Source organism: Pipistrellus hanaki (genome assembly GCF_964339955.1).
Source record: "Pipistrellus hanaki genome assembly, chromosome: 2".
Taxonomy (NCBI): Eukaryota; Metazoa; Chordata; class Mammalia; order Chiroptera; family Vespertilionidae; genus Pipistrellus; species Pipistrellus hanaki.
Window position 1 is genome coordinate 178,346,898 of NC_140504.1, and position 18,265 is coordinate 178,365,162.

The window sequence follows — 18,265 nt, forward strand, 5'->3', positions numbered from 1 at the left end:
TGTTGTTTATGAAGATCAAATGAGTACAATTTATTTAAAAAACCTCAAATAATACCGACTATTCTGCTTTTTCTCTATTATTACCAGCATTACCACCACATATAACTAGCTAACCTTTATTGAGTGCTAATTATGTGTCACGCACCGTTCTTAGTGCATCACATATTTAAAGTTATTTAATCCTCTCAACAACCTAAATAAGGTAAATATTAATATGACCCAAACCTTGTTGAAAAAGATACAGGCACAGCAGTGTTGAAGCTACTTGCCCAAACCTACATAGTGAGAGTAACCAAAGAACAAATATACACCGAAGATAAGATACACTCCTCTCTCTTTCAGTCTTTTCTACTGAACCTTTTCCCAAGGCAACACAGACACTAGCAATCTTAGATTTCTCTGTTCCAAGGTTACCAGGATAGGGGGCGGAGCACTGGAAATGACAGTAAGACTGCTACTTCCCTAAACTACACACAGACAAGAAGACCTATTTCTCCCCAGGTATTTATACCTCCCCTTACTAATTATAAAAATAAATCTACATAATGGAATTCTACACTGCTGTAAAAGGAAGGAATTCTTACTATTACAATAGCATGGATGGAACTAGAGAGCATTATGCTAAGCGAAATAAGCCAATCAGATAAAGATAAGTATCACATGATTTCACTCATTTGTGGAATACAAGGAACAACATAAAATGATGAACAAAAATAGAACCAGAGACATAGAAGCATCAAACAGACTGTACAATCTATGAGGGAAGGCAGGGACTCAGGGGGTAAGAGATCAACCAAAGGACTTGTATGCATGCATATGAGCAAAACCAATGGACACAAACAGTGGTGGTGGTGGTGGGGCGGTGAGGGCTTGTGCTTGGGAGAGGGGAGAGGTCAATTGGGGAAAAAAAGGAGACTCAATACCTTAAACAAAAAGGATTAAAAAAATTAAAAAGAAAGAAATCACCTTACCATTCCTTACATAGCTATTTTGAAAAATTAGGAATGAGTATTGAATATGATCAAATTCTTTTATAATGCCTATGAAATAATAGTGCTTTTTAATACTTTACCTTTGCTGTGATACATTTCACTCATTTTCAGAAATAAAGGTAATTTGTTCATCAAAAAAATACATATTCACATTATAAAATACAGAAAATAATTCTGTGAATTTTAAAGGAAGCACTGTTTAAAAGTTAGTTGCAAGAATTTCCGCTAATCACTCTAGACAGTCCCTCGCTTTCAAAAAAGTTAATTTTTACAAGGTATTTTAAAAGAGAATATACCTTTTTTTTTTTTTTTTTTTTTTAACATTTAAGGGACATGCAAATAGGAAGGAAAAAATTTGAAATTGAGTTTCTTCACAACAACAAAAAAAGTATTAATGGAATTTTGAACATTTGGAATGTTACTAGAATTTCTAAGTTAAAAATTTTAAACAATTAACCTAATTTTGATGCTTCTATACTCATAATCTGCTTTGCTGAAATCTGCTACTATATATTAGAATCTTTGCTGTTGGCAGAGAGTCTTTGTTAAGTGCTCTATGAACTATGTTAGGTAAGCCTGGCTTATGTTAGTATTACAAAAGATGTGATTACCCTTTCTGTCCGATCAGCACAAAATAACCGAGTGTGATGTCTCTTCTGAACTACAATATAGGTTATGCCAGGTTGATAGTCTTTCTCCAAACTGATGCAGGCTTCTCGAATTGCTAGTAGTTCAAAATATAATACCTAGAAATGATGAAATGACATAGCCATTCTCTTATATAGACTTCAAAGTAAGATAATTATTTAGTCTCAGTATTTCTCAATGTCATCAGTTACAGCTAAATATACCTCTCTATTTCATCTTACTTATAATCAGAGCACGGTCTTAACAATCAAGGCTTCTACATCCATAGTAAATATTTTAAAAGGGAAATCTAAGGAAGCATCAACTTTTGACTTTGAGAGCTCTCAACTTAATTAAGGTTTCTAACTTCAGAACTAGACACCATATTATAAACACAGTATCTGATTTAACCATAGTATGATGAGATCCCAGGCAACCAACCTGCCTAAACTGTCCCTCTGAAACACCATCCCGATAAAAGATGATACGAGTAGGTTTGAACCGAGTTGACTTATAAAATTGAATGAGAAGTTCTCGGACCATGGAGGCCAAGTCCTGGATGATCTCCTGTCGGGGTCTCTGAACTCGTACTGTAGCACAATATCTGCTTGGATGGGCATCCATACTACCTACAACCTAAGTTGGAAAAGTAAAGAAAAATGAAAATTAAGATAATTAAGACTACATGAGTATGAATTTACTGCAATTAAAAAAATGAAAGTACATAGGTTTCATTTAAATTTGTATTTTACTATTTAACCTTACTATTTACTACTGTTCATTTGGAGAGTAACAAAAAAAAGATCGCCCTAGCCAGTTTGGCTCGGTGGATAGAACGCCCGCCTGCGGACTCAGGTTCGATTCCGGTCAAGGGCATGTATCTTGGTTGCAGACGCATCCCCAGTGGGGGATGTGCGGGAGGCAGCTGATCGATGTTTCTCTCATATCGATGTTTCAAACTATCCTTCTTCGCTTCCTCTCTGTAAAAAATAAATTAATTATATTTAACAACAAGCAAGCAAACAAACAAACAAAACCCCAGATCATTCCCAGTGAAAAACAGAATAAAAGACCCAGTATAGGGTCAAAAATTATTTTCCTATAAGAAGACTGTACTTTGCATTTAACAATTAGATTCCAATTTTTAGATGTCACTGGGAAATGACATCTAATGATTAGCAAGGGGAAAAAGACAAAAAGACATACCTAACGAGAATAAGAGAAAGAAGATAAGTAAAAAAGAGGGCCTATGAAAACCCTTAATTTCTCTTTATATCTTTTACACTTTAGCAAACCACCCCAGAAGCCATAGAGAAGACTCTGGTATCATCTTAGAACTGCTATGCTTTATAAGTTTTAGAAGAACTTTACTTCTATTACTGCAATGTCCTAGGACCAGAAGGCTTGAATCCATGGTCAAGTATTCCTGCATTGCATTTGTTTTCTCTATCTGGTCTTGAGAGAAGCTAATCTTGGTTTTGAGAGCAGCAATCTGAATTTTCTCTTTTGTGTTTTGTTTAATACTATTATGTGTTTGGAGCAGAGGGAATTTTGAAGCATGAACTTATAAGTGCACCATGACTATAGTCACTTACAGACTTACTGAAGCATGACCTCTGGAACCTGAATATTTAAAAAAAAAGTCTAAACATCATTCTAAGTTGAGAACCAGCTTATGGTAACTGTGCCTCCAGCTTCTCTCTCTTCCAGGGTAGAATTTATACCAAAGTCATGCTTCAAAGCATAACTCTGTAGTGCACTCAATGTTCAATGCAGTATTTACAGTAGCCAGACATGGAAATATGTCCGTCAATGGATTAATTTTTCATTTTCAAAGACAAGGTTTATCAGATTGTTAAAACTTAAAATTTATGTAAGATTATACTAGATAATAAAAAATATAAAATCTTACAGCTTAATTTCTAAAATTCATTAAATACACCTAAATATGTTGACATTTTCAAAACATTTTTTTTCTTTCTTTCAATGTTCTAATGTAAGAATTTTCATTCACTCAAAATGTTGGTAGTTGTTAAAATCAAGTAATGTGCCCTAATCAAGTAATGTGCCTGCGGACTGAAGGGTCCCAGTTTGATTCCCATCAAGGGCATGTACTTTGGTTGTGGGCACATCCCCAGCAGGTGGGGTGCAAGAGGCAGCTTATCGATGTTTCTCTCTCATCAATGTTTCTAACTCTCTATCCCTCTCTCTTCCTCTCTGTAAAAAAATCAATAAAAAATATTTTAAAAAAAATCAAGTAATGTTCAAGCTGGGTAAAATATCATATGGCTTTCTATAGTTTAAGAAATACACTTAAAAGAATGGACACAGAAGGTTATAAGTACAGAAGTGGGCAAACCTATGGTAGGCAGAAGTTAAAAGTAGGAGTAAAACAAAGAATTTAGGTCAAAATATTACAATGGACAAAGGTAGGAGATATTTTATATTGAAGAAAGTGCAACCCACCAATCTTATATGTAATGTATCTTTCTATATCAAAGATAGTACTGAAATATGTAAACAAACTTTTTGAAGTACAAACGAACTGAAATATATACTCATGGAGAGGTCAAATAGACAAATTAGAAAACAAATTAAAGATCTGAGCAATACCATTAATAAACTTGATTTAATAGCTATATATGGAACTTGTAGCCCTCAAATCAGAGCAAAATTATTCTTCTCCAAAAATCCAAAGAACATATGAAAGTTGACTTTTTCTCTATCCTATATAATCCTATATAATAAAAGAATAATATGCAAATCAACTGAACGGTGGAACGACTGGTTGCTATGATGCACACTGATCACCAGGGGCAAACACTCAATGCAGGAGCTGCCCCCTGGTGGTCAGTGCACTTTCACAGGGGGAGCACCAATCAGCAGAAGCTGCTCACAGCTGGCCAGCACAGTGGCGGTAGCGGGAGCCTCTCCCACCTCTGCGGCAGCACTAAGAATGTCCACCTTCAGGGAGCAGGCCTAAGTCCTCAGTCAGAGATCCCCCTTGGGCTCCTGGGCTAACAGAGGGATGTCTGACTGCCACCTTAAGGGAGTAGGCCTAAGCCAACAGTTGGACATCCTCTGAAGGGTCCCAGACTGCGAGAGGGCATAGGCCAGGCTGACGAATGCCCCCTGAGTGCACAACTTTTCGTGCACTGGGCCTCTAGTGTGTGTGTGTGTGTGTGTGTGTGTGTGTGTGTGTATGTAAATAAGTAAGTAAGTAAGTAAATAAATAAATAAAAGTGATTTCAAAGAAAATATCATTAAAATTAAAAAAACTTGAAATCAAAATGGTGATCTTTTAAGCTTTAGATAAATCTGCCTAATGACACTCACAGCAGCAATAGAAGGTTTCTTCCCATCACCAGCTGGTGGATGAGTGACATCTGCTCCCAAAAAGATCACTGGTTGCTGGAACACAGAGGGTCTTAAACACATTTTTAAAAAGAGTTAGATAATTCATTTTTTAAATTATCCATTTATCTGTTTCACACTACTGTAACAAAACTGCACAGAGAAGGTCCTATACAGACAGCTCCATAGGCCTGTAATACTGACAGCTTTATTCTCTTAATTCATGAATCCCTGGCCAATGAAGTAAAAGCTGTCCCAGGGTCTATCCAATGTCTTATTCAGAGCAGTTTTCTGCCTTAAGTAGTGGTGATGGTGGTTGCAAAGGGAAACTGCTGCCAGCATTTTTCATAATAGGCATTACATGCTAGACTTCCTCATATTAATCCACCATTTTGTATCAATGTTTCTTTAATGTACTTATATTGTAAGCTTATGTAATCTCTCAAGGCAAAAAAAAGATAAAGTATACACTGACAGGGATTATGGGAGTCTACTACTCTCTCGCCGATGGCCAAAAATATGAATTTGAGTAACGTATAGTTAACAGTTATAAAGTAGCTAGTTCATTTTTTCTCCGCAACTATATCCTTCAAGTGATTATTTCTTAGTTCTTGGGCTTGCTGATAACATTCTATATTCATCTCACTATAAATCTCTTATATTTAATAGGAACAGGAAGTAGAGGCAGCAAGGAAAAATAGGGAAAAAAGTGCTTTATGTCAAACACACATCCTTATTGTAATGCTTATCTGTGTGCATACTGGTCAAGATATTTAAAAAAGCCTTAGCCACTTCAACTATTAAAAGAAATCTGCTGTTCAATTCTCCAAATAACAGCCTCTTCCCCAGCACCTGTTTCTACGTCATTAGTCTTATACTTTCTAAGAGTTTAGAAATGATGGTGATCCAACAGTAACATTCATTGTTGCACTGACTGCAGCAGTGGTTGATAGGCTTTCTTAACTGATAAAATGAATTGACATCCTCTTTCCCATCCCCCACCATCCATTCTTCCCTTGCTTCCTCAGTAAGTAGGCTTATAACTTAAGTTGTAGATGACTAGCAAATAATGAGAAAATTCTGGGCTCTCCAGTAAGAAATAAAGCTCTCTATACTTTCCAGCTAGGCAAGAAGTATTTTGCATACTAAATGAAAATGGAAGTGGGGGTGGGGGAATTTTCAAAAGGGAATTTTTAAATCTTGCCAATTCAAACTCTTTTAATTTTTTATTTTATTTTTTTTGCCAAAATGTCTCCTTATCTCCCATGGCAGGATTCATCAAAGCTGTTTCTAAACAGATTTTAGATATGACAATATATAAAAAAATTAAGCTAAAAAATAATATTTTATCAAGCAATTGGCTTTACTTACCTTTGATGGGGTACAAGAATATTATTGATCCCTCCGAGTTTAACATTTATCTTTAGGCACAGATTTGAGAGAGTTTGAGGGGATGTTTTTATGACATTCTTGACTTGAACACACTGGGTAGCCATACCCAAAAGTGTATCTCCTACACGTTTCACCTCCGCTATGGAACAAATGCAGATACCTCTAGTTACAAAAAAGGTTGAAATTCACTGAAAATATAGCTACTGTGTGCTTCTCCCCTTTAAATACATTACTGTATTACAGGGCACCACAAATTCCACCAATACTAAAACAATGCTATTAAAACTTAATGTATATTGCTTTGAAGATCAGCTTAACCATTTAGTGATAATTTTTCAACTGTTTATTTTTATTTGTGCAAAAAATGTTTATTTTTATAATCCTGAAAACACTATAAACACAATAACTGAAATACCATACAGAGAAAATATATAATCCCTTGTTAGCATTTTACTGTATTTTCTTCCAGTAATTTTCTCATTTATATGATTTTAATGCAGTTATAATCCTGATATATTTACAGTTTTTAATCCTATTCTCCAAGCTTTAATTTAAAAAATACAGAGGGACTACAGTGTAAAGAATAAAAGGGCTATTCATTTCCCTCTCTCTGCCATTACAACTACCACAAAGAGTTCAGTGTACTTAACTTCTTACACAAAACACATGGGAAGCATTTTGAAATAAAAATTGAGAACACACTATATATTCTATTTTACAACTTGTTATTTTCACTTAATAATATAGTATGTTCTGAATCTCAATATATAGATTGCAGTTATCCTTTTTTAAATGCCACAAGGTACCTGACCAGTCACACACTGATATATTTTTAACTTATTTTGGTTCTCATTATTTCAAATGATGCTGTGAATAGTATTCTTGTATATTTATTTTTGTTTGGTTGTGTAACTATAGCCTCAGAATAAATTTCTACAAGTAGAGTTGAGAGTTAAAGATATACATATTTAACATTTTAAAACATGCTAACAAATTGCCCTCCTTAAACACTTATTAATTCATTCAACAAATATTTAATGTGCACCTAATCCAGGCTAGTACTATGCAAGACTCTGGATATATATAATAGTGAGTTAACAGAGACTCTGTTCCTGTCTTCACAAAACTTATAGCACAGTCAAGAGAAATTGGGATTAATTAATTGAAACCCATAAACCTGTACAATACAAACAATGAACCTTAACAAACTGTGGACGATCTATACTAATAAAAGCCTAGGTGGCCCTCACACCCTCATGTGACTGCCTCATGTCATCACAAGATGGCTGCCACAAGATGGCTTGCAGGGGAGGACAGTTGGGGGCGAACAGGTCAGCAGGGGAGGGCAGTTGGGGGTGACAGGGTCAGCAGGGGAGGGCAGTTGGGGACCATCCAGCCAGCAGGCAGAAGTGGTTAGGGGCAATCAGGCAGGCGATTAATTAGGAGTCAACAGTCCCGGATTGTGAGAGGGATCCCAGATTGGAGAGGGTACAGGCTGGGCTGAGGGACACCCGCCCTCCATTCGAATTTCATGCACCGGGCCTCTAGTATTTTAATAATAATTTATCAATATTGGTTCATTAAAAGTACCACACCAAGATAGTATTAATTATAGGGAAAACTATGTGCAGGGGTGGGGAGGTATATAGGAACTTTATATTATCTACTCAATTTTTCTCTAAATCTAAAACTGTTCTAGAAAATAAAATCTACCCTGTTTCCCCGAAAATAAGACAGTGTCTTATATTAATTTTTGCTCCCAAAGATGCGCTAGGTCTTATTTTCAGGGATGTCTTATTTTTCCATGAAGAATATGGTACACATTTATTGTTAAATGAAAATAAAGGAAATTTATTATCTGTATATGGTACAGTAGTACGGTAGATGTCAACACAAACCAGACAAACTGTGAATCCTACAGTATCAAGAATTTACTCATTTATTCAATGACAATCATGTCATCATCTTCTGGAACATCATCATAACAATCCAATTTCTGAATTTCCTGGTGAATTTCTTGTGACTCTATTTCTTTCAGAATCAGTGGACCAAATCTCTCATGTTTAGCCTAGGGGGGGCTTATTTTCGGGGGGATGCCTTATATTTCACTCAGAAGGAAACCTGTAAGTAGGTCTTATTTTTGGAGGATGTCTTATTTTCGGGGAAATACGGTAGTTCTTTTCCTCCCTGGCTCCTTGAAGATCAGCCACCATCATATATGATACAGTTAACTATTTGGACTAGGAAGTTCACGACAAACAAACTATTTCAGCGGAAACAAATGGTCATTGACATCCTTCAACCTGGGAAGGCAACAGCATCTAAGACAGATATTCAGGAAAAACTAGACAAAATGTATAAGACTACACCAGATGCCATTTTTATGTTTGGATTCAGAGTTGATTTTGGAGGTGGCAAGACAACTGGCATTGGCATGATTTATGATTCAATAGATTTACAGGACATGACCTATATGAGGAGAAGAGCTCAAGAAAACAGACAAAGGAACATAAGAATAGAATGAAGAAAGTCAGCGGGACGGCAAAGGACAATGGTGGTGCTGGGAAAAGTGAGCTGAGAATTGGACAGTAGAAGGAGTAAGGATTCTTCAATAGCATCCCAATTTACAGATTGTGCAGATATTTCATGACAAGATTAATAAACTAATAACTTAAAAAAAAAGGTGGCTCTCTCTGCAACTTCCCCTATTCCCTTCCCCCAGGCATTTTCCTTGCCTCTCTCTTTTTTCCCCTAAGCTCCAATAGCCCTTCTGTAACTGCTTTCCTGAACCTCTTTCTTTTAGGCTCACTTATTCTACCTCTGTGACTTTCTAAATAAAATTTATCCTAAAAATTTAAATTAAATAAAATCTATTAATTAAAAAAAATCACTCTGGAAGCAGTGTAGAGAATGGACTAAAAGGGAACTAGAGGGAAAGCAGCGAACAGTTTGGAGGCTGGTAATACCAACTTTCCTTAAAATCAAGAGTGTATGAGAGGGTTAAAATTCAAACAGCAGGAGAATCCAAGATGGCTGCCCAGTAAACACCTAGCCGCAGCCGCACACAACAATTTCAATAAAATATAACTAAAATATAAAATGGACATTACCCAGAACTATAGGAAAGTTGACTGACTGGAAATTCTACAACGAGAAGCAAGGAGAAAACCAGAAGGAAGAGCAGAGGAGCTGTAAAAGCCTAAGGTACGGAGACACGCGGTGCGCGCAGAGAGGACGGAGCCGGAGAGGAGAAGGCTGGATGCCTGCCTGGTGTTCCCTAGCAGGAAGGAAATAAAAGCCCCGGACTGGGCTGAACCCCAGAACCGGCAGCGCTGAGCCCCAGTTCTGGGCCAGATCCTCGGGACCCAGGCTCAGGCAGGGGGAGACAGGGCTGTGAGGCAGAATCCCAGGGGAGCGGCGAAAAGCGGAGCCCCCGGAGTCGTGCACATTGCGCGCAGAGGACGGAATGTTGACTCTGATGCTGGATTGCCCTGGCAGGAAGGAAACCAAACCTCCGGCTGTGCTGAGCCCCAGTTCCGACTGCTCTGAACCCCAGTTCTAGGCCAATCCCTGGGGACCCAGGCTCAAGCAGAGGGAGACGGGGCTGTGAGGCAGAATCCCAGGGAAGCAGAGAGGGGCAGAGCCCCCAGAGTCATGCACATTGCGCGCAGAGGACAGTCTGTTGACTCTGATGCTAGACTCCCTGAGCGGGAAGGAGAAAAAAGCTCCAGACTGGGAGGAACGCTATGAGGAGCAGGAGCTGCTGCCGGACACCAGCCAGCCGGGCGCCGGCAAGAAGCCAGGCGACAAGGTCCGCCTGGGGGGGGGGGGGGGGGGGGTGTGCCGCTGGGCCCTCGACCGCTGATCGCGGGCCACGGAGCCGAGGTTGGGGGCTTCTTCCTGGGTGGTGCCGGAGCCAAGGCCGGGGGCTGCTTCCTGGGCAGCGCTGACCCCGGCAACAGGCTGAAGCCGCGCAGGAGGCTGCGGAGAACAAAGGGGTGCCGCAGGCCAGCCTGCTGAGCTTCCAGGATGAGGAGGAAGAAACCGAAGAAGTTTTCAATGTGAAGAAATCAAGTTATAGCAAAAGATAGTAAAATTACTTAAGAAAGAATACAAAGAAGATCTTAAAAAATCGAAGACTAAGACAGAACTCAACTCAGCAGCCAACATTGCAACATAAATGCGTTAAAAAAAAAAAAAAAAAAAAGGACAGAATGTTGGACTGGCGGCAGCCAGGCCCAGAGTGGCCAGGCCCAAGGCAGTGGCAGCCAGGCCCGGAGCAGCAGCAGCCAGGCCCCAGAGCAGCAGCAGCCAGGCCCGGAGCAGCCAGACCTGGGGCAGTGGCAGCCAGGCCTGGGACGGAGGCGGCCAAGCCCAGGGCAGCTGGGTTGGGAGTAGCCAGGCAGAGAATAGCAGCAGCCAAGCCTGAAGCAGCCAGGTCGGGAGCGGCCGGGCCCGGAGCAGCCGGGCCCAGAGCAGCCGGGTCGGGAACAGCCAGGCCCGGAGCAGCAGCATCCAGGCTGGGAGCGGCTGGGCCCAGAGCAGCAGCAGCCAGGCCTGGAGCAGCCGGGCCCAGAGCAGACGAGCCTGGAGCAGCAGCAACCAAGGCCGGAGCAGCCAGGTCGGGAGCAACCAGGCCCGGAGCAGCAGCAGCCAGGCGGGGAGCGGCGGGGCCCATAGCAGCAGGGCCTAGAGCAGCCGGGTCGGGAGCAACCAGGCCCAGAGCAGCAGCAGCCAAGCCTGGAGCAGCCAGGTCGGAAGCTGCCAGGCCTGGAGCAGCCGGGTCGGGAACAGCCAGGTCCAGAGCAGCAGCAGCAGCCAGGCTGGGAGGGGGCCAGGCCCGGAGCGGCTGGGCCTGGAGCAGCAGCAGCCAGGCCAGGAGTGGCAGTGGCCAGACCTGGAGCAGCAGGTTGTGGAGCGGACCAGAGCAACAGAGGCCAGGCCTGGAGCAGCCAGGCCCGGAACAGCTCCCTCCTTGCCTGCCCATGCCCCAGGGCTGCCTCTCAGACAGGGCTGGAAACTTTTGGGGGAACTTGAGGGTCTACTGAATCAAATGATGAAGGCTTAGATCTGGATGTGTTGAGTTATTATAGCGCTGGGGTGTTGATCTGTGAGTGCCTTGTGTGGGGTCTGGATGAGGTTGGTTGATCTATTTGGAAATGTCTTTTGTGTGAAGTGTATCCTTGGGCATGTGGAGGTATTATTGATTTGAGAAAATGCTAAGTAACTGATTTACTATCTGAAAAATTTAAAGTTCTGAAAGTTTAAGGTCTCTTGCCAAAAAGAGGTTTTAAAGCTAACACCTTAATTTTAATGGAGAAAGGGGAGGACAAGCCCTTCCCACCCAGAACAGATAATCCAATTCTAACCAGCAGCTATCTTTAAACAATGTGTTCATTTACATTTGAATGGCTACACCTTTTGATAGCCTAAGGGCAAGTTTACATGTAAACAAGTTTGCTTCTCAATTCCCAGGGCAGAAAAAACAAGGTTTAAAATTATTAGATTTTAAAATTTATTCTTAGAAGTGTAAAAGTTTATTAATTAAAAACAACAACAACAACAACAAAAAAAGGAGATTGAAAAACCTGATGAACAATATTAGCTGTTGATTGTAGTAGAGTCAGAGATACGGGAGGGGAGTGGACTGACAGTTATTGGGGAAAGGGGGAGTGGTGGATGCGGGAAGAGACTGAACATAAACTGTGCACATATGGATGAGGACAATGGGAGATGGGGAGGGGGTGGAGGGTGGGGTGGGAACCTGGTGGAGGGGGGAAGAAATGAGGAACCTTTGTAATAATATGAACAATAAAGATTGATTTAAATAAAAAACAAAACACACACACAAAAAACAAAAAAATAAAAAAAAAGTCTGATGAACAATATTAACTGGTGAATATAACAGAATCAGAGGTATGGAAGGGTAGTGAACTGAGGATTCTTGGGGGAAAGGGGAGAGGGGGATGTGGAAAGAGACTGAACATAAACTGTGCACCTATGGATGAGGACAATGGGGAGTGGGGAAAGGACAGAGGGTGGGGTGGGAACCTGGTGGAGGAGAGCAATGGGGGGGGGGGGGAAGGAACATTTGTAATAATATGAACAATAAAAATTTATTTAAAATAAATAAATAAGAGTGTATGAGAGTGTACATTTCTTCTATCTTTGCTAAAAAAACTTATTCTAGTTCATATTTATTTTTTATTTATATTTTTATTGATTTCAGAAAGGGATATATATATATATATATATATATATATATATATATATATACACATACATATATATGATGGAAGAGGTATGTGCCCTTGACTAGAATCAAGCCTCAGACCTTTCAGTCCGCAGGCCAGTGCTCTATCCACTGAACCAAACTGGCGAGGGCTCATATTTCTTTAATGACTAATGAAAACCATTTGTTTTTTCTGTTTTATGTCTCGGGTCTTTTTTTTAGTTTATTAAGTTTTTTCCTTACTGATTTTATAAATTATTTTAGTTTAAAGCCTTCTGTATTTTGTCACAAAATATCTTTTTAATTTTATAACCATCATTTTAAATCATTGTATAATATTTCATCAACATACTATAACTTACTCATTTAAAACCAATCCTTAATAGTTTTTATTTTTTATTTTTATTTTAAAAAATATATATTTTATTGATTTTCCACAGAGAGGAAGGGAGAGGGACAGAGAGCCAGAAACGTTGATGAGAGAGAAACATCGACCAGCTGCCTCCTGCACATCCCCTACTCGGGATGTGCCCACAACCAATGCACATGCCCTCGACTGGAATCGAACCCGGGACCCCTCAGTCCGCAGGCCGACGCTCTATCCACTAAGCCAAACCGGTTTTCGGCCCTTAATAGTTTTTAAATATCATTACAAAAGTTTTGTGCATGGAGATTTTTCTTTCCTTTGAACACATTTTGGAATTAGAGATACTGAACTATAGACTAAAAACACGTTTTATACTTTTTTGATGGGAATGATGCTATCAATTTCTATATTCCCTGCATATTCACAAGCACTATTATAATATTTAAATACTAGAGGCCTGGTGCATAACATCTGTGCCTGAGGGGGGAGTCTCTCAGCCTGTCCTAAGCCCTCTTGTAGTCTGGGACTTCTTAGGGAGTGTCTGCCTGCCAGCTTAAGCCCAACCCCTCCTTACTCCTGGCAGCTGTGAGCCTGGCTTCTGGCTAAGCGAAGCTCCCCTAGTGGGAGTGCACTGACCATCAGAGGGCGGTTCCTGCATTGAGCGCCTGCCCCCTGGTGGTCAGTGCATGTCATAGGTAACTGGTTGTTCCACCGTTTGGTTGATTTGCACATTATGCTTTTATGATAAAGGATATTTGCTAATTTAGTAGCATACAATTTTTCTTTAACTTTTACGTACTGATTTTAGTGGGAGGAGAAAGAAATGTCAATTTATTGTTCCACTTATTTATGCATTCATTGCTTCTTTTTTTTTAAATTAATATATTTTATTGAATTTTTACAGAGAGGAAGAGAGAGAAGTAGAGAGTTAGAAATATCGATGAGAGAGAATGATCAATCAGCTGCCTTTTGCACACCCCCTACTGGGGAAGTGCCAGCAACCAAGGTACATGCCCTTGACTGGAATCGGACCTGGGACCTTTCAGTCCGCAGACCAACGCTCTATTCACTGAGCCAAACCGGTTTCGGCCATTGCTTGATTCTTGCATGTGCCCTGACCAGGGATCAAATCTGCAACCTTAACATATCAGGACAATGTTCTAACTCAGTGGTCAGCAAACTCATTAGTCAAGAGAGTCAAATATCAACAGTACAACGATTGAAATTTCTTTTGAGACCCAAATTTTTAAATTTAAACTTCTTCTAACACCACTTTTTCAAAATAGACTCGTCCAGGCCGTGGTATTTTGTGGAAGAGCCATACTCATGGGACCAAAGAGCAGCATGTGGTTCGAGAGCCAGTTTGCCAACCATGGTCTAGGTCATTTATCTAATGAACATTTATCTAATCCTTACAACTACCTTGTAGGGATTAGTTATAGTATCCCAATTTACAGATAAGAAAACTAAGGCTTAAGTAATTTACCCAGATCATACATAGGTACTATATTATCTGGCAGTACCTGGTACTAAACAGCACAGTCTAACTCCAGAACCATACTTTGACTCCATAACCACTATATTATACTGATAATCAAGTTATCAATAGCATTTAAAATTCTTTTTTTGCTGAAACAGGTTTGGCTCAGTGGATAGAGCACTGGTCTGTGGACTGAAAGGTCCCAGATTCGATTCTGGTCAAGGGCATGTACGTTGGTTGCAGGCACATCCCCAGTGCGGGGTGTGCAGAAGGCAGCTGGTCGATTCCTCTCTCTCATCGATGTTTCTCCTCTCTGTAAAAAAATCAATAAAATATATAAATAAATAAAAATAAAATTCTGGTTTTTGTTTGTTTGTTTTTTAGAAAGAGAAAGGAAGGGAGAGGGAAATCAATAGCATTTTTTTAATAATAATTCTTTCCTTAACCATTGTTTTTGTTTTTGTTTTTGTTGAACTGAACATAGCCTCAAGATTTTACTGTCATACTAGAAGCCTGGTGCACAAAATTCGAGTCCCTCAGCCTGGCCTGCACTGTCCTAATCCAGGACCCCTGGGGGGATGCCCTGGATATCCGACTGGCAATCCAGTACCGCTGTCTCCTAACAGCTCACCTGCCTGCCTGCCTAAACACCCCAAACTGCCTTTGCCTGCCTGATTGCCCCTAACCGCCCTCCCCTGTCGGCCTAATCACCCTTAGCCGCCTTGCCCTGTTGGCCTGATCACCCCTACCTGCCTCTGCCGTGGCCCCTGCCACTGTGGCTTTGTCCTGAAGGAGGACAGGATGACTGGAAGATATCCGGTCTGTCTGGTATAATTAGCATATTACCTTTTATTAGTATAGATAATAAAACAAAATATGAAGTTTAGAATTGGATCACTTAACCCTTTCTCTTGCTATCTCCTTCCAGTTCAAAATGCTTGCATCTTCTGATAGCCAGCATTCTCTTAGATCTGCAGTTGGGCTCAATGCATTAAAGCCTCAGCATAATCTTCTTGCATTTTAGCCTTTTTTTGCAGAAAATTGGTTTAGTCTGCTCACCATAGCCACTCTGCTTCCCATCATAATGCCGCTTTCCCTGCATATACTAACAAAGAACCCTTGCCCTTCTTGTACTGTGTGGTAACCTTGTGGGGTTAATGCTTGCCACACTTCTTATAGAATTCCTGGTGGTTTTAGGAATGTTCACCCTGTCTGTTAAAGCATTATTGGCTGGAAAAGCTTAACCATTGTTTTATAATGGCTACTTTAAGTACCAAAATTCTTTTTACCATGTCTCTTCATAGACCATTTAGTTTGCTCTACTGATTTGTCTTTTAAAAATAACAATAGCTGAGACCGGTTTGGCTCAGTGGATGGAGCGTTGGTCTGTGGACTGAAGGATCCCAGGTTTGATTCCGGTCAAGGGCATGTACATTGGTTGAGGGCACATCCCCGGTGGGGGGTGTGCTGGAGGCAGCTGGTCAATGTTTCTCTCTCATCGATTTTTCTGGCTCTCTATCCTTCTCCCTTCCTCTCTGTGAAAAATCAATTAAAAAAAAAAAAAAAATATATATATATATATATAAGAAAAGTTAAAAATTAACAATATATGGTTTTGAACACTTGTAAGCTATAACATTTTTGCAAGTTTTAGGATATGTTTTTAGCATCATTCTAAAAGGAACATCACATACTTGAGGAAAAATGCAATCTTAAGGTATTCTTACCATACACCGGCGTCTTCCCTGGCAGGATGACAATAATGAGCTGTAGTCCAGAGTATGTGTTCTTGAGATGCCGGAACATGGGCTCCACGCTGTCTGCCCCCTGCGCATATTTGCAGAAGCAAGGCTGGCCCTGGATGGGCATTCCTGCATCTTTAGAAATCTTACGCAACTGGTCCGTGAAACCCCTAGAAGGAGTAATCACTAAATATAAAACATTTGTCTAATCATCAGTACCTACAAAGTAGTAATAGAAAGTTTGGGAAGGGAATGGAGAATGAAGCAAACAATGTGCTCCATAAATGAAGAGGTCACCAGACTACCGAGGTTTAGCACAATGTAGGTCAGTCATCTATTTTGCAAACTAACACTAATATACAGTTGTGTAGCATTTTGTAGTTTACAAAAGGCATTAGTAATAAAGTGTGCTGATTAAGAAAGAGCTCAGCTCTAGAGTTACCAGTTCTGTTACTTACTAGCTTTGAAATTTTAGGCAATTTTCTTCAGTTTCTTTCATTTGTAAAATGATTACTTGCAGGATAGAGTTCGTGTGCAAATAAAATGAGATAATACATGCAAAGCACTTAGCACACTGTCCAAGACATGGTAAGACCTTGATAAATTTAAGTTACTGTATATTTTCTAAATTGATCAAAATTCATAAGAAAGTGGTAGGTCAAAAAAAAAAAGTGGCAGGCCAGGTATTATTCCCATTTTATAGGTCAGGAAAGAGTTTCAGAAACATTAAGTATTTGGCCAACGTCAAATGGTTAGATAAATGGCAGAGTCAAGTGAATTAGTTAATTTATGATGACTAACAAATTTAGGAATCTTCATCAAAATATAGAGAAGAAACATTTTTAAAGGCTCAGTGATTAAGTACACGTCATACTGAGACAGCATTGGTTAGAACATTAGCTGAATAATTTAAAATTGAAATATAAAATTTAAAAACAAAACGGTTCCAAAGCCAAACTAATGACAAGACTTACTTCAGTATTTCTTCTCTGCACTGCCTCTGTGTGGCAAAACAAGCTATAGCCCACATTTTGATTTCAACGCCTGTGTGGAACTGTTTTCCTCGCATGTCCCATACTCCATGGCTTGGTGTTGCTACTGTCCGATTCTACAGAAAAAGGAGAAATAGAAATACAGCAAAAAAGAACAAACAGTTAATATAGTTTATTTCAATAGCTGATATATATATCTATCTAATATTCTACATAGAATAGGTTATTCTAAATCAATATTACGTTTTTAACATAGAAAAACAAAAATTCTGCTAAACCCATGCAAAGACACCTTGAAACAAAAAAAAAGCTGAATAAAACATTTTCAAATTCCAGACTTAGACATCTCCATACATAGAAAATATTATATTTATAATTAAAAACTACCAAGAGGTTTACCCGTCCTCCATACTGGAGCATAGGTGCTGGAAGTACGCGTCCAGTTACATGGGCCATTTCATCCCGAACTTTAAATTGAAACTCTTGAACAAACGGATCTGTTTCATAATTTGCACTTCTTACCTAAGAACAGAAAGTTAGTAGTTACTTAAAAAAAAAAAGCCTCCAAATCTCCTGCTTTACATATTAGAATTCTCTATTTTTAAAAAATATATATTTTATTGATTTTTTACAGAGAGGAAGGTAGAGAGACAGACAGCTAGAAACGTCGATGAGAGAGAAACAACCACCAGCTGCCTCTTGCACACCCCCCACCAGGGATGTGCCCACAACCAACGTACATGCCCTTGACCAGAATCGAACCTGGGACTTTTCAGTCTGCAGACCGATGCTCTACTGCTGAGCCAAAACTGTTTCGGCTAGAATTCTCCAATTTTTTTTTTTTTTGCTTTCACTGTGTCAATATGTTTTACAATAGGTCTCATTAATGGTACCCTAAGCTATAGAGCAGAGAATCATAACCTGGGGTTCACAGATCATAAATGACTGCAGGAAGTCTGTGAACCTAATGTATTAAATGTATTAGGTTGAATAGTAAGAAATTTCAACTATTTATGGCACACAAAAATGGTAATTTTATATAATTAAACATAATATATTTTAGAGAGGGTGGTGTAGAAATTGCAAG

At 39.7% G+C, this 18,265-nt stretch overlaps 1 protein-coding gene across 1 annotated transcript in view; it reads right to left on the bottom strand.

Moving 5' to 3' along the window:
- The window catches only part of AGO3 (argonaute RISC catalytic component 3), a 96,672-nt gene that overhangs the window by 22,007 nt on the left and 56,400 nt on the right, over positions 1 to 18,265 (bottom strand). Inside the window, exons 10-16 of the mRNA XM_084871937.1 lie at positions 17,578 to 17,700; positions 17,161 to 17,294; positions 16,172 to 16,356; positions 6,345 to 6,504; positions 4,956 to 5,046; positions 2,061 to 2,255; positions 1,604 to 1,738 (exon numbers count right to left, since the gene is read on the bottom strand). Coding sequence (XP_084728063.1) covers positions 1,604 to 1,738; positions 2,061 to 2,255; positions 4,956 to 5,046; positions 6,345 to 6,504; positions 16,172 to 16,356; positions 17,161 to 17,294; positions 17,578 to 17,700 — 1,023 coding nt within the window. The remainder of the gene's footprint in view (positions 1 to 1,603; positions 1,739 to 2,060; positions 2,256 to 4,955; positions 5,047 to 6,344; positions 6,505 to 16,171; positions 16,357 to 17,160; positions 17,295 to 17,577; positions 17,701 to 18,265) is intronic.